At 46.1% G+C, this 16815-nt stretch overlaps 1 protein-coding gene across 1 annotated transcript in view; it reads right to left on the bottom strand.

The window, feature by feature from the left end:
• Positions 1–16815, bottom strand: part of SPOCK1 (SPARC (osteonectin), cwcv and kazal like domains proteoglycan 1) — a 490834-nt gene that overhangs the window by 140045 nt on the left and 333974 nt on the right. Inside the window, exon 4 of the mRNA XM_072728537.1 lies at positions 12986–13100. Coding sequence (XP_072584638.1) covers positions 12986–13100 — 115 coding nt within the window. The remainder of the gene's footprint in view (positions 1–12985; positions 13101–16815) is intronic.

The following is a 16815-nucleotide window of genomic DNA, read 5'->3' as shown; positions in this document are numbered from 1 at the left end:
TTTTACAGTTTTAGAGTAGAATCAGGGCCACCAAAAAAATTATATGCCTGGTATGCAGGCAATTCCAAAAGCAGGAACATCTTTCCAGATGTATGTCAATGTCAACTCGAGTCTCCCTGACCTGCCTGTCACCTGAGCTGTGTCATGGCCGAGGCAGCTAGGGATGCCTCTACTTTTCATAGATGAGAAGATTCAATAGCCAGATGAGAGTTTGCAAAAACACTGGACGTGACCATGGAAATGAACTCAAAGTGGTGATGAAAGCACACACTGTCAGTGAGAGAGGCCTGAGGGTATGAGAAAGGGAATTTCTGCTTTGTGACTCTGGATGGCTAATGTCTAACTCAATGACAATAATGTGCTGCTTTTGTCTCATTTGTTCCAAATCTAAAACATGAAATGCATTTTCAGAATTTCTAAGGAATTGCATGCTGCCAAACCCACACCTGAGGGGTCCCCCAGGTCTCTGGTCATGTTTGCAGAAGCTAGGGTGGTTGGAATGGAATAAAGTTCTCCTCAGTGCAGGAAGGAGGGCTGGGAATAAAGGGGCTTAGCTTACCCAAATAAAGGTGATGCAGTCTCAAATATTTCAGTGAAGATTAAGGGGTCTGATCACTGTATCTGAACTAAATTCCCAAATTATTTTGAGGGTTTAAGCAGAGCTAGAATTCTAACACAGTCTTTGCTGTTTCAATAAATACTTAATAAATAACTGCTATGTGCCAGAAATTGGGCCCAGAACTCAAAGATAATGCTAACGTTGTAACTAATAGACTTCTAACACACGTTCCATGTCACCACTATGGTCCTATTTAATTACTCTGAATGCCTGGACTGATGTGAGGGAGGTGTTACCTGAACTCCTTTACTCATATACCTTGATACAGTAAAGATTCTCACAGACTGCTACCTCATCCAGGAAAATCTCTACGTCCCATGAAATCATGCCATCTGTTTCAGAAACTCACCCCTCCCAGCCCTTCTACATTTATGAGGGTCAGAAGCCACGTGTGTGGCCAAAAGGGCAGGAAGAAAAAGAATGTGCCAAAAGACAAATGCAGATCTCTCATCTTTCTCACATTTCTCAACATTATGTGAAGTCGAGGTTTCCTTATACTTGGAACTTAATATATATGTCCAGGGATCCTCATCAAACCTACTTTTAGCCTAGACTCTGCTCTGAGTGTTTCCTGACCGGATCAGGAAGATTAGCGGGTTGATGTGATGATGGAAATTCCACTAATGGGTTGGAGACTCTGGTCTGCAGTCATCTCCCATTAAGAGAGTGACAGAGCATGGCCAGGGGCACCAAAGGGCGCTGGGAGGCACTGATGGTAGGGTTTTAATTCAGAGTTCAGCTCAGGGAATGAACATGGCCTACAAGCAATGACAGCCCGCATGCGTAACGTAAGTAAATGTGAGTGAACAGTTGAGCCTTCTTTATTCCCATAGCAAAGTGGAGAGTGGTGTATTCAGTTTTAAAAATCCATTTTCCCTAAAAGGGGGCAGAAAAGAAATTGTGACTATTACCCGCTGACCTTCAGCATCCCTGTTTGATTTGTTTTACTGTTCTTGATGTGCTGGCCCAATAAAGAGAGGTCCTGTTCCAGCCCTGAGATCTTAGTGGAAATCGTTAGCAATGGACACGCTAATTGGGAAAAATCAAACGATGCACAAGAAAGCCCAAGGCCGAGAATTTCATTTGGCTTCCCTCCTTGAGCATTCAGAATCCTGACTCTTTGCAGAAGGGGCCCAAAGAACTGAGGGTTCTGCTAACACAGCTTCCAGCTAGTTGTTTTAAAGCTCAGGTGTGCCCACAAGGGCGTGTGCAAGTGCACATAATTCCACCGTCAGCTCTGCTGCTATCATCTTAGAAAATATTTGCTTGCATTCCTGGGGGTGGGGGACAATTCTTATGAGCTTGTGTATGAGGGAAAGAACACCCACATGTGTATGATCTACCTTGGGAAGAACAAGCTAGCAAGATGAAGCAGAAGTAGGGAGACAGCATGATCAGGGACACTGCTATTTGCAAGACAGGCCCAGAGACAGACAGGAAGCTGACAGGCACATGGCATTTGAGAAGATTAGCATCATCACCCACACCATCTCCACACCATCAATAGCTGGCCATTCCCCTAAAGCTCTGAACGAGGTAGAAGCAGCCCCATCAGTACTATCATTTTGCCCCTGATCTGAAGGCTTTCTTTACATTGTCATATGAAAGAAGCAGAGCCCTGACAAGGCTCTGTGGCCCTCACCAGCAGAGAATTTTCTGGATAGGTGGCCAGGAACTAAGGCTAACTCCATTGGCCTGGGACTTCCCTCACACTGACCTTCCCCTACCACTATCTTCCCTCCCTTTCGCAAGTGTCCACTCACATGCCACCTCCCTCTGAGGCTCTCTCAGACACCCTATGCCTTCTTCTGAGCATGTGAGGTCCTATGTTCCAAGTCCCTTGGATGTGCCCTCCAGCCCTTTATCACAAGTCACTCTGAGATAACCTCAGTCAGGTTCCCAGCTGTTCCCACGTGATACTACAGAATGTGCTGGCACAGGGAGTGATAAATGTGCAAGTCCAGTGCTGTTCCACAGTAGACCCTGGACTAATGTGCAGGAGTTACCAACAGAAAAGCCACTCAACCCACTATAAGGAAGGTGCCTCACACAGTGAGTGAGAGCTGGAAAGAAACTAGCTAACCTCTCAGAGCTTCTAATTAAAGACACCAGTCTGGTCCTGCATCTCCAGCTTCTTTCTTGGCTGAACTGACCCACTCGTCCATTCAATATGTCACCAACATGTGCCAAGACCTGAGCTTATGTTCCAGAGGGAGTGTGGGCAGTGCAAGTAAGGGGAGTGAGTGTAACAAGGAGTGGGGTGTGCATTCTGCCAGCAGGGAAGATCCCACACTGCCAACTGGACAGTTGTCTGTCCAATCAGGACAATTGATACCATCCAGAAGGTTAATAACAGCTGAGCCATTGCCTGTGTGATCTCAAGTAGGCCTGAGCAACTCTGCAAGGTCTGCAAGGGTTATTCCTCCATCTGAGGAACTAAAGACTCAGACAGGAGATTAACTTTAATTGAGCATCTACTATGCACCAGCACCATGCCTTCTGTTTCCTTGTCACAATGCCACAGGCTACTTTGAAAGTCAGCATTTCATAAAGAAATGGAGATTTAGCGTAGGAAAGTGTCTCCAGGGCAGAGTAGCCCTTATGGAGAAGATGGGCTTTGGGGCAGCCTTGCCCTGACCCCATACCTCTGCCACACAACTGCAGGGATGCCATTACGACATCTTGCTCTTATCCTACCTCATCCTGCTCTTATCCTCTCTTATTAGATTCTTAATTTCTTTTTTTATCTCTCTTTTCCTGTAGACGTTACTCTCTGTAAAGCTAGATTATGTCCATTCATCACAGAATTCCAAACACGCAGCAGGGTCTGGCAAATGGAAGGCACCATAAATATTTGTTAAATCAAGAAATTATCACAGACTCCAACTTAGTGGATTCTGAATTAATGACCTTCAACCTACCATCACTGGTGTACGTGAGCTGTTTCCTGAGGGCTAGTCCTGCCAAAATCATGACAGGAGGGATTCAAGTCCTAAAGCCCTTGGTCACCATCACCGTATCCATGGATGGCCTCCCCTGGCATCTACCAAGAGGAAGACTCCAATTCCAGAGCTCTGCCATTTTGCCCTCCACTGGAGAATTACTCATAGCCAAGGGAAGTTTGAGCCAGCGCCACTTGTGGTTCAGCAGGAAGCAGGACACACCAGCATCTCCAGCCATGGTAACCATGGACAGACTGAAAAGAAGGCCTTTCCCAGCTCAGTAATAGAGCCACATCCGTTTCAGTGTGTGCCCATTAAAAACATCATTTAAGAGAGTGCCTTGGAAAGGTACCAAAGTCCCCAAACTAATCAATTTTCATCTCTCCTGTCCCTCTGTGCATGGAGGGTCTTGCCCTCTGCCCACCCTTTCCATGAGGAACATTAAAGACAGGACATTAGCCTGAGAACATTCTATTTAAAACAAAAGTACTTCTAAAGATATCTTTGGATGCTCATCTAAATCATCCTGAGTCCATTTTCTGGCCCCAGAACCTGCATGCTCAGTGCCCCAGACGGGCCCTACTGTGGTGCCTGATATCCATAAAGAATGTCTTTCATGGTTCATTGGTTGAATTAATCGGATATAAAATGTCTAAACTGAAAACCTACGAGTTGAGATCTTGATGAGTTTCGGCAGAAAAGCAAGCAGTCCACAGCAGATTTATTAATAACAAAGGTAAAGGAAAGATATTTCAGAAAATTAAAGCAGAAGTTAGTGTAAGTGAGAAAATTCAATCTCACCCCTTGTGTAAAAGAAGATGATGTGTTTTGTGAAGGACCACATGGGCTTTGGTCCCCGCCTTCCACCCTGATACTCCTCTCTCTGGATACCATCAAGGGCCCCCAAGAGGCACAAGCCACAGAACATCTTCAGTGAGCTGCAGGGGGGCTTGAGCTTGTCTGTTTCCTAGTGTTTAGAGATGGACATGCTGATGTAATGCTTCACACCTGTGTGCTTCCCAGCATGCCCTGAGCCCTGGTGGGAATCACACCTAGCGATTACCTCCTTGAAACCTGCACCCCCACCTCAACCTCCTCTTTCTAATCCACTTGAATCTGATGCATGAAATATGCCTCTCTGTCCATCTCTTAATAGGCCAGGACATCAATAAACAGAGCAACTGCAGCCTGTTTTCCTGAGGAGACCCCTAGCACAGCGTGGTTCACTCAGGCTCTCTCAGACACAGAGGTAGGAGTCAGGAGGGCAGTGTTAACATCAGTCCCTGGCCCAATTCCACAGACTCTTGGCTTTCTAGCTTTCCAAAAGTTCTGTACCTGGGCACATGCACATTCTGGGGATTCAATGATAAAAACTTTCCAATTTCCTACAAAGAGAATGTGGCAAAAAAAAAAAAAAAAAAAAAGGTAAAAAGAAAAGAAAATGATCCAGTGCACTTAAGGTCAACCGGAAATATGAACTACCTTCTCTGGAAAGGGCTTCTGGAGCAATGTAACTGGGGAGGGAGAGATGAGCACCTGGGTGGTGGGGGCTGGAGAGGGCTCTTGCAGGGCAGAGGCTCTGGTCCCTAAAAGTCACAGTCAGAAACAACTGTCCAGCCAGGCAAGATGCCATCAGACTCTCCGGGAGAGCTCACTTACTCTCATAGTAGCTGTCCTCATCTGCCCTCCATCTTCGGGTTTAACCTGTGTGGCATTGGCAGTAAAGTTTAAAACATAAATAAATAAAGGGAAAACAAGGCAGGGCCAAATTTGGGTCTGGTAAATTTTACCGACAGTCATGATTTTAATGTGTTTATAAAACTCGCCTAGTGAACCGCCTTACAAAATAAGATCTGCCTCTCACTTCATCCCCTTTGTTCCAAGGGACTAAAAATTCTACACAATTACTCAGATCTCCATTATGAATTGCTTTTTCTCTCTGCTGCTCTTGTTGTCAAGCCTGTGTAATCAATACTCTCAATTTCAGAGGGAAAACAAAGGAATAGAGAAAGTAACTGGTTTCCTTGAGTTATGAAATCTTGCTCACTGAGGTCCCCAGAAGCAGCCAGGTCCTTACAAGCAGAGGCACACGATACTTCCATTAAAAAAAAAAAAAAAAAAAAAAAAAGTCTGTGGTTTAAAGTAAATAAATACCTCTTTATGTTTAAGTGACATGTGGTTTCAATGACACCTTTCAGGAAAATCACAAAGGGTAAAAATGAGCCCAGAATTACCACTTTGGGCACAGAAAAGGAGGAATCAGGTGTTCCCAGGCCCCTACCCATGGGTCTGTGAGGTGCAGGAATTAGGACAGGTCACCAGTCCACACACACAACCTCAAGGGCCAAGAGCAGGCTGGCTGGTTGGCTAGTTGATGGTGGGCTTTAGTACGGATGGAAAAAGCCAGTTAGAGCTCACACCCATGATTCTACAGCAAAGGTGGCCTTGGGATAGTCCTCCATTCTGGTTCAAATCTGCCCTTTATGGGCCCTTTGCCAGTAACGTAGTTACTGACAGAACCTCAATAATCCCATCTGTCAAATGGGGATCATAGGGGTGCCTGGGTGGTTCAGTGAATTAAGCGTCTGCCTTTGGTTTGGGTCCTGGAATCAAGCTCCATGTTGGGCTCCCTTCTCAGTGGGAAGTCTACTTCTCCTTCTACCCCCGTCCTGCAGCAGTCTGTGCTCTAGCTATCTCTGTCACTATCTCTGAATGAATGAACGAATGAATAAATGAATGAATGAGTGAGTGAATAAATAAATAAATAAATAAATAAATAAATAAATAAATAAATAAATGTATGTCTGTCTTTTTTTAAGAAAACGGCAATTGTAATGCAGACCTATACAACTACTGCGAGAAGCTGGCACTATCCCTTCTGCCAAGTGTGTCTAACATGGTAGGTGGCCAAGAAGCAGTGTCCCTCGAACCAACCACTTTCCCTCTGTTTTCCTCAGTGACCATGGGTAAAGAGATCACAGTAATGGTTTTCCTGTTTAATAAGGTGGCTGATTCAGAAGTGGCCTCAAACCCAAAACTCAGCTGCATAAATTCCACCAACGGCCTAGAAACAGCACCAAGCCCTCATCAGAGCTCTACCCAGGCCCAGAGAAGGGGGGAAAAGGAACAGCTCCTGAGGTTAAAATAGAACACAAGGCAATGCGCAGGCCTCTTGGAGAAGAAGTGTGAGCTCTCTAAAGATAAAAATGTAATGCGGGATACAAGCATGATCGCACTTTGGTAACTGGCAAGGTCTCGAGGTGGGAGGTACCAGAATGCCATGCAGACACCTACGAATCACCCACTTGCCATGTGGCCATGTGTCTGCCAAACCCAGACAGACATGTGTATGTATAATCAACCCGTTCAAAGCCCCTGTAGCAGGAAGCAGTGCTTTGTTGTAAAACAAAACTGAGATGAAATAACCACCATCCTTTCAAATATCCTCTGAGAGTTTGGTATTTGAGGCACATTCTGTCATGTACTTCTCTCTGACCTCAAACACTTTGATTCTTTTTTCCAAGTTCACATAAAAGACAGAAAGCTCTCAGATTGGTCTACAGTACCACGAGCCTGGACTCAATCTGAATTCTTCGCTGGTGCAGAGAATTCGTTGTTATTCCAGATAATTAGGAAGCGGAGATAAAGGGCCATTACGTTGGAGAGGCCTAGCCCACTGGGAAGACTGGCCGTCGGCTCCTTATTTAAAAACAGATTAGTTCCCACTGCTCCCAGAAGGCTTCCAAGGGTACGCTCAGATATTCTAAGTCCCATCCTGACACCCTCTCCTCCTGTTCACAATACACTTGCCGAATTTGAGAATGCGGCTTGTCTGCAAGGCTTAAAACAAATGCTTCAATTTTCCATTCTCCAAATGAAAATCAATGGTAACAGAGAGGTAAAATCAATGTTCATTGCTCTGTAGGGAGAATCCCACCTCCAGCTCCTGCCCAGCCAGAGCAATAAATCAGCAGCAGCCATCTTGACAGGCAGTGAATCCCTAAGGGGGGAGCCCTCAGTGGGTTCTATGACTTTTTGTCCATGCTTGTTTCCTGAGAGGTCATTTTCTTTAAGACAGCCTATGACAATATTTCTAAACTTAAGTCAGGAAGAATAACACATTGCTGCATTAAAAACTCTTCATCCCTCAAGGAGTTCTTTTGCCGGTGGGATTTTTCGCATCTAATACCAGAGTGTAACTATTTCCCCAAAGACCCATTCTGTATTATCTAGCTTTAAAGAATGCTCAGACACCCCACCGCTCTATTCTCCTAGACAACCAATGATCTGCTTTCTATCACCACAGATTAGTTTGCATTCTCTAGGATTTCTGGTAAATAGAAATTATAGAGTACATATTCTTTTTTTTTTTTTTTTTTTTGGTCTATGTCCTTTCACTCAGCGTAGTTATCATGAAATTTATCCATGACATTGCATGCATCAATAGCCTATCTCTTTTTATTGCTGAGTAGTCATCCATTGTATGGATATACCACCATTTGTTTATCCACTCACCTGTTGATGAGGCAACCTTTGGGTTGCCTCTAGCTCTTGGCTATTACAAGTAAAGCTGCTGTGAATATTCATGAGTAAGTCTTTGTAGGGACATATGCTTTCGCTGTATGATCCAGATGCAAACCTTTTGTAAGATCTGTGTTTTACAGTGTTTTCTCTTAGTATGGCTTATCATTTTATTACTGTGTTTCTTGAAGATCAAGTTTTTTTAATTTTGATGAAATGATATTTATTATTATTTGCTTTTATGGTTCATGCCTTTCTACCTATTTAACTAATCTCTGTCAAATCCAAAGCTACTACTGTTTTCTTCCAAAAGTTTTATATTCTTAGCTCATATTTAGGTCTATAATCCATTTCAAGTTATTCTTCTGTACACTATGTCATATAATCTTTAAAATTTGTATCTACAGAGTTATATATCATAAAAACACTCATTTATAAAAATTAACTGAAGAGAGTCCAAATTTTTATATATAAGATAGGCACCCCTTGATGATCAAGTTGTAAGAACAAACCAATGGATAAAACCCAGAAGTAGAAAAAAACAATGGAAGGGAATGTGCTGGAACGTTTAATTACTGTTTTTAGCTTGTGTGACCATTGCTTATTTCCTGTTCCTTTTTACTTCTCTGTATTTTTAGTGTTTCCTACAATAAGTATCAAAGATTGTTATATCAAAAATCAATTAAGATATTTTTAAAAAGTTATTTCAGAGAAGGCTTTCCGACTCCAGGCAGCCTTCCTGGTGCATAAATGGCCTCTCTGGAGAACCTGAAAGGTGAACACACAACCCAGAATTCACCCTCTCCTGAGCCCATTCAGTGTGGCTCGATAGTAGGAAGAGGTAAAACAAAGAATTTCCAAGGAGAATTCTCCAAAGAAAATGTGAGATTAGCTGAAGCCTCTAGATGAATCCAAATGCAAACCCATATCCAAATACGACCCTAATAAAGGATAATTCCAGCAGAGAGAGACTGCTTGCCCCACTTGGCACCCCACCAAAATGCTGGCCCATCCACCCAGACACTCTGTGGTCACAGATGTGAATGTCAAACAGCTTCTTCCCTGGCTCAATCTCTGTGGGCAAGGAAAGCTAATGAAATTCTCTCACTGATGTGCTCACCGTCCTCTGTCTCAATACACTTGACAAGACAGCCTAAATCTGTAGCCTCACAATCAGCTGAAGGCTGGCCCAGCCGCCTCTCCACGTGTGTGCACTGCTGACTATCTGGCAGGCGGGATTTACCTCTTGAGCTGCTGCAGAGGCCAGATTGGCTGATGGGACTGTCTACAGATGTTTCACAGAGAGAAAGATTACTTCCCTGACTGATGAATAAATAGAGTTGTCAACACCATCTCCTTGGTCAGAGGGGACCCTTGAAGCATAATGCAGCAGGACAGATGTTTCATCGGAGAAGGTGTCCAAGACCCTAAGAAGAGGTGTGCACTTGGCTGATATGGCAGGCTGAGTAATTCAGCCTCCAAGAGGGAGGTGGGGAAGGGGGCCCCACCACCGCAGCCAACACCGCTGCTGAGCCTCCCTGGCTTAGACCACTTCCCAGGTTCTGATAAGGGAGTGGGCATGCTGTCTCAATCACAGCCTCCTCTTTGGGCTGTTTTTCCAATGAACAAAAGGTCCCTATCATGAGAAATGTGGCCGTCTTCTTAGTCCTTACCTGCTGTGAATCACAAAGTGGGCAGAAGTAATGATGCCGTACGTAATCCTCATGCTAAACCTCACAGCTTCCTCCAGAAGGAAGGAAAAGCAGGCACAGTCATACTGGTAAGGAGGCAGGGCACCTGGAGGGGCTGCCTTTTCAGAAGCATGCAACTGTGGGGTTTCCTGGCTGACCTTTCAGAATGAGTGAGACAGTGACAGTAAGTATGATCATAATTGGTTTAGCAACTGAAAGACCAGCCATTATCATGTGATGCACCTGCATCTCATCAAACTCTCAGACAAGAACATGCATGCACAAAATACCCTGTGCAGGAACTAACCACACTTACTACCCGTAAACTCTCTGCCTAAGAATTCCTAGAGGATGTCTCCCAACAAAGAGGAAAGAATAATGGGTAAGTATTTTCATCAAATCCATTCTACAGATGATAAAGCACCAATTCAGAAAGGCAAAGTAACCTGCCAAGGTCACCGAGCAAGGAAGTAAGTAGCCAGCCTGGGAATGGAGCGCAGATTGGTCTCATTCCCTAATTTGTGTTCTTAGTCACTGTAATTTTGTGGCCACCAGGAGATGTGGGAGACGAGGATTACACTTTCAATGCAAGCAAACAACTGGTGGTATTTCCCACAGGGAAACACGGCAAGCCCAGACAAACACCGCATCCACCTGAACATTCCTGGTTCCCACCTCCACCTTGCACAGATTTGAGTGTCATGCTGAAAATCTCCTGGGTGGCACTTACAGAGGGGCTATGTTCCAGGAGGAAACAGGCAACAGACTATCCATGTTGCACACCCACACACACATCTACTACCAGATGGCTGAAACCTAGAGGGCTATCCCAGAAAGGGCATTTGGGCATTTGTGGCAAAAGAGGCCCCATCACACACAGCAAGAGAACCTAAGATAGTTTTCTCGGAGTACGTATGCCTTAAGAACATTTTCTAGTAATAATAACAACCAAGTGTTTTTATATCCCACTCCACAGCAAAGTTGGTTTTCCTCCAGGGTAGAGAAGTATGTAGCTGTAGGGTGTAATGCAAGCCAGGCACATGGGAGGTACTCGATACCTTTCTGTGAAATGACAGTGAATGAAGGGATAGATGAGGACAGGACAAAGGGAGAAGCCAACACATGGTAGTAACGGGAAACATAAGCTTTGGAGCTGGATAGTCCTGGGTCTGAATCCTGGCTACCACCTACTAGATGTATAAGCCAATTGCTAATGCCTCTCTTTATCTCACTTCTCTCATTTTCAGAGTAGAAACAAAAATAAATACCAGCCTGAGAAAATGACTGGAAGAACTCAAGGATGTGGTGCTAAGTACAAGGCCTGGCATATGCAAGGGTTCAGGGATGAGATCTACCTTTACTTCCAGGGAGAAGATTCCTGTCTGTGGGAAAGAGCAAAACACACTATACTCTGCATCTCAGTCTTACAGAGACCAAGGATGACTGTTTTTAGGTGGCCATGGAGGCTGGGTCAGGAGCTGCAGGGACTAGCTTTGCAGATGCAGACAGGGTGAGGGCTCTGCTCCAAACGATTTTTCTGCTGGACCATGATGGAGCTTCCCAGGCAGGCTCAGAGGAAACCATTTAGGAAACTGAAGGAAATTAGAACATGTCCCAAGAGGAGCAGCCAAAGGGATGAGCATTGCCTATACTTCAAGAAGTGTGGGAAGAGACACCTGGGTGGCTGGGTGATTGAGCATCTGCCTTTGGCCCTGGAGTCCCAGGATCGAGTCCCACATCGGGCTCCCTGCAAGGAGCCTGCTTCTCCCTCTGCCTGTGTCTCTGCCTCTCTATCTGGGTCTCTCATGAATAAATAAAATCTTTAAAAAAAAAAGAAAAAAAAAGTGCAGGAATGGGTGGGCGATACCTGGGTGGCTCAGTCAATTAACCATCTGCCTTCGGCTCAGGTCAAGATCCTAGGGTCCTGGGATGGAGCCTCTCATTGGGTTTCCTGCTCATAACAGAGCCTGCTTTTCCTGCTGCTCCTTGCCCCGCTCAAGAGCTCTCTCTCTCTCTCTCTCTCTCTCTCTCTCTCTCTCAAATAAATAAATAAAATATTTAAAAAAAAAAGTGTGGGAAGGGACAGAACCCTTCCTGTGTGGGCCCAGGGTCAAAATAGAGCTAAGGAACAGAAGCTAGAAGAGGCACCTTTCTATGGGAGCCATGTTCCAGAAAGGCTGTGTTTCTTTCCTGAGGTTCTGGCACTGCACAGGTGGATGGAAGATCGCATTGCCAAATCCCAAACTAGTGTGATGATTCCAGTGCTCATGGCTACACTTCTCCACCACACAGCAGGACAAGAAGAAGGGTGAACAGGCACTGAAATCACCTTTCTCCCACCCACACCAACCCAACCCCACTGTTAGAGGAAGTCTCATGTGTGTGTGCGGGGGGGCAGGGGTTCACACATGTGCTGGTTCTTTTTTCGAATATTTTTATAGGACTGACGGTATATGTAGTCCAAATTCAAAGACTTTCTGTCATCTACAGAAGCCTAAGCCCACTGGATGGATAAGGCTGGGAGGAGGTAAGGGTAACAGACAAAGGCTTCAAGGATCCTGAAGGCCAGTGGGGATACCTACTGTGTCTTGGGTGGGGAAGATGAGACATCAGGTGCTGCATCCTGAGAAAATAGCAAGACACATCCTCAGGAGGAATGGTGGTGTGGTGGTCCTGAGGAGGGAGGATCCCAAACCAGGGTGCCCAGCCTGACAAAGATGCCCACAGGCATCTTTGTGGGCACAAAAGCAGACAGCCTGCAGACAAGGAACCTCCAAGGATGATCCTAGTGGCACATGAGTGGTAACCAGGAGACTAAAGCTCAGAGGCCGCCTCTTTGGCTACAAGCTTCCTGGATTTCTGGGGCCATCCTGGAAGGAAGAATGCTCCCCACCGTGACCAAGAGGGGATTTTTTGTTCTTCTGCTCAGACGAGGGCTCAGAGACATATAAAGTTGATTGAATCAAAAAAAAAAAAATAAAGTTGATTGAAAGCAAATACAGATATTGAAATTCTTTGCAAATCTGTGTTTGAGAATTGAGATTCATACCCAGAAGGACTGCAGGCACCAACTACCATATAAAATGGTGACAGAAGCACATGCTTTCCTCCTGCCTCCACCTCCTTGCTGTCATTCCCTCCCACCCCCCTGTCAGAGATGGGCTACCCCCAGATCTGTCAGCTGGAGGGCGCTTCCCAGCCTGCTGCCTTACCTGGGGAGCAGGTGCTTGCGGCTGACACACAGGGCAGTCTGGTAGTCCTGGGTCACACATACTTTGTGAGGGCTGCATTTCACCTTCAGGCAGGGGTCTTTGGACGGGTCCAGGGCTGAGGCAAAGAGAACAAGAAGAGGGGTGTCAGGACTTCCAGGGATATTTAATTTTTCTTTCTATTCAAATAAACAAGTGGGAAACAAATAGACCTTGTGTTTGCACACTCCGTGCTATTTTCTGAGGCTGTTGGGGATTGGATCAGATACCGAAACCAGGGGCAATTCTGTGTCTGTGACACTTACTCTTTTTCACAATCAGGACAGTTATTCCATTGTGTTTTGGGGAGTTTCAGCTTCTCCACCTTAGGCAGGAATGACTTTAAAAATCCTTAAGAATCTTATATGCTCGAAGGACCAAGAGCTACCTTTCCCTCTTTGGTTATCTGCCTGCAATTGCTTTTTACGACTTCATCCATGCCTACCTTTACTTATACCTTACAACGTAAAAAGTCCTTGAGGACAAAGCTTTTTTGGCTCCAGTTCAATCAACATGGACTGTGTGCATCCATAAGCCTGTTTTACATTTTGTGAGGAACCTCAGGATGCGTGAGTCCATTTTGTGCCACACAAAGTCCCAATATAATAAGGAGGGGGGGAAGTTGATCCATAAATATTTATTGTGCGAGGCAGGAGGAGGTAAGGGCCATGATGGGCATATAAAATGATAACAGAGCTCGAGAGACACAGAGATCAATTTCTGGGGCCTGGATTCATGAAACATTAATATGTGAGCTGGATCTTGAAGGAGGAGAAGAGTTTGGGAAAGACAAGTTACAAAAGGCCACTGAGGCACGATGACCACACACACCACCAATGCAGGGAGGCATCCGGGGTGATGGCAAGGGGCTCCACCTGATTCCTGAGTGCAGCCTGTGGGCAGGAATAATGGGGGCAGGGAGGGAATGTCGATTCAACCCAGGCAGCAGAGGAAGGGTCTACCACAACTGCAGATCCAACTGCAGTGTTTCCCAGAACGGGCCAGGCAGGGGGCCCTCCCTAGTCAGGGCGCTGCAAGCGGAGGCACATGGGCTCCTCAGAACAGAGGAGAGGCCACAACGATTCTCTGCAAAACAAAAGCAATTGTACCATCTCCCAGCTCCAGGCCGAAAGCGTATTCGGCAATAAATCTTTCACAACTTCTCTCCACAGCCAGAGGAGGTGATATTTCCCCCTGTCCTCTCTACACAGATATCTGGTTAAACACAGTGGCATCCCGGGGTGCCTAGGGGGCTCAGTGGTTGAGCATATGCTTTTGGCTCAGGGCGTGATCCCGGGGTCCTGGGATCGAGTCCCGCATCGGGCTCCCTGCATGGAACCTGCTTTTCCCTCTGCCTGTGTCTCTGCCTCTCTCTCTCTCTCTCTCTTTCTCTCTCTCTCTCTCCCTGTGTGTGTGTGTGTGTGTGTGTGTCTCATGAATAAATAAATAAAACCTTTTTTAAAAAAAAGTGGCAACCCAAGCAGGGAGGGCAAAACTGCCGTGAGAAATGCCCTCATCCCCTCAACCACAGGGTCTCTCGGGGACCATGGCACCCCTGAGCTCCGGGAGGTCATGATTCCTCTCAGCCCCTGCAGGCCCCAAACCTCAAGACCTCCTGTTTCAGGCGGCTGTGGGGGACCTGAGCACACTGAATCCAGAGGCAGCTCTGCTGCCTGAGTAGCTCAGGGTGGCTCCCTTTCCTGCAGCAGCTTCAGCCGCCCTAAGCACAGGCAGGATGACCATCAGGCAGTCAAGTCTGCAGCAAGACTCAGGGCCTAGGCCCAGGGGCAGCACGTGACACAGCCTACTCCCCAAGGGACTGCCCACTGCCCAAAGCTTAGCATAGGGAAACAAGCCACAGGACGAGAAAAGAGGCTGATGGAAGCCCCAGGGACAGGGTGTTCACTTCGAACTCTTCAGCTGCGGGCTTCATCCGGGAGGCAAAGGGCAGTGGGGCCTGGGTCTGTTCTCTGAGTCCTCCAAGGCTGGGCCTCCCAGAAACTCACAGAGGGAACTTCCTGGCCCTGGGTGGAGTGCTCCTGGTCCTGGGCATGTCCCCATGAGAAGCTCAGGCCACTGGACTTCCTGTAGTGTCACTCACTGACCCTGGGGAGGCTGCCCAGCCAACCCTAACCGGCTTTCCAGGACTCATGCAAAATTGAGCCAACCTGTACAGTAACTACAGATGACCCAAACAACAACCATGCCAACGCTTCGCCATCTCTCCTCACCACGGGATGGAAGTAAGATGGTATGGATCAACAGAGACTTGGGGACCAAACCACAGGCCACTCCAGCCAAGGTTCCAGCTTCGGCATTTCCATGACAGGTGCTCAGGGTTGCAGAAGCCCAGGGATTTTCATTGGAGTGTGCTGCTGAGGTGGAAATGGACAGGGTGATGGACAGCAAAAGCTGGAGGACCTCATGACCAGCTTCACGGCCAAACTTGAGGTTCTCTTTCTTTCTGGAGGCAACCCCACAAACATCCATGTCCACACTGCAGCCCAGATTGTCCTCAATGGACAGTGCTGGCTCAAAGCAACCAAGTGAGACTTGCATAGCACAGAAGAGCAAACCCCAGGACTAGTGTTTTCTGAGTTTGAATGCCGGCTCTGCTGCTTACTCAAACCTCAGTTGCCTCTTGCACATAGTGTGGGTAATACCATCTGCTATTGCTTAGATTGTCAGGAGGACCAAATGAGTTAGTATTTTTGAGTACTTAAAACAGATCTGATGTATGTGACACACCTCATAGGTGTTTGCTGATTTTTTTTTAACATTTTGTCCCCAAAATGATTAATAACCCTTCATAATAACAAAAATAACATCCACTTCTTCAGAGATGCAGGCAATGAAGCACACCCTATAACTGGATTACTATATTTAGTTTTCCAAACCATCTGAAGAGGTGGCAGCTGTCAATGTGCCCATTTTACAAATGAAAGATTTCAAGAGTCATGGATGAGAGGTGCAGAGGGTATCTGACACCTAGTCAGTTGACTCCAGAATGCAAACTCCTCACCTCCACAGGCCAGCACCATGAGAATCATCCAGGATCTCCTCTGAAGAGCTGGCTGTGGGGCCCTACCTCACACCAAGTAGAGCGCACACGTGCACCAGTGCACCACGTTCTTGGGAAGCCCTCAGGGCAGAAAGAGACTCCAGGGGTCTAGGTATAGGGTAGCCAGGAAATCTGGTGCCTCTTAGGCCAGAAATGCAGGACTGCCCCACGGGCCTCGCACAGCCCCAGGGTTTCCGGAGAAGGTGAAGTGCCCTGCCTTGGAAAACCTTGAAGCCCTCTGCTCACTCCTCTGCTGGAGTTACCTTTCAGCTCACTCTACAGACTAGTGATCCAGTCCATTTTCTTTCTGTAGCCTTGCCACATGTCAGGCTACCATTAGGTTAACTACTACAGATCACTGTTCCTCCAATTCTCAAAGCCAGCATTTCTTAAAATAAAAAAAATAATTTAAAAAAATCCAACCAAAAATACTAGTAAATGAAAATCATTTAACTCCATACACATACTTAACAATTTGCATATAGAAATAAAGTCTGCCAAAAATTAATTACCAGGGTCTGAATACTTCAAACATGTATGCGAATTATATTGAGTAAATGAACTTCACAGAACAATAAAACTAATAAATCAAGCTGTCAGCATTCATTTAATCACCACGGTGCATTTTGTGTCTGAAAAACGGCAATGTTCAGATTGAGAGGGGATGAGGACAGTGCAAGGAGCGTGTCCTTTCCCTTTAAATGCAATCTCCCAAATGTGCTTTTCCAAGCTG

The sequence above is a fragment of the Vulpes vulpes genome, chromosome 12 (assembly GCF_048418805.1).
Source record: "Vulpes vulpes isolate BD-2025 chromosome 12, VulVul3, whole genome shotgun sequence".
In the NCBI taxonomy this organism is placed as follows: domain Eukaryota; kingdom Metazoa; phylum Chordata; class Mammalia; order Carnivora; family Canidae; genus Vulpes; species Vulpes vulpes.
Note: the sequence above shows the minus strand (reverse complement) of the source record. Positions and strands in the feature narration are given on the sequence as shown.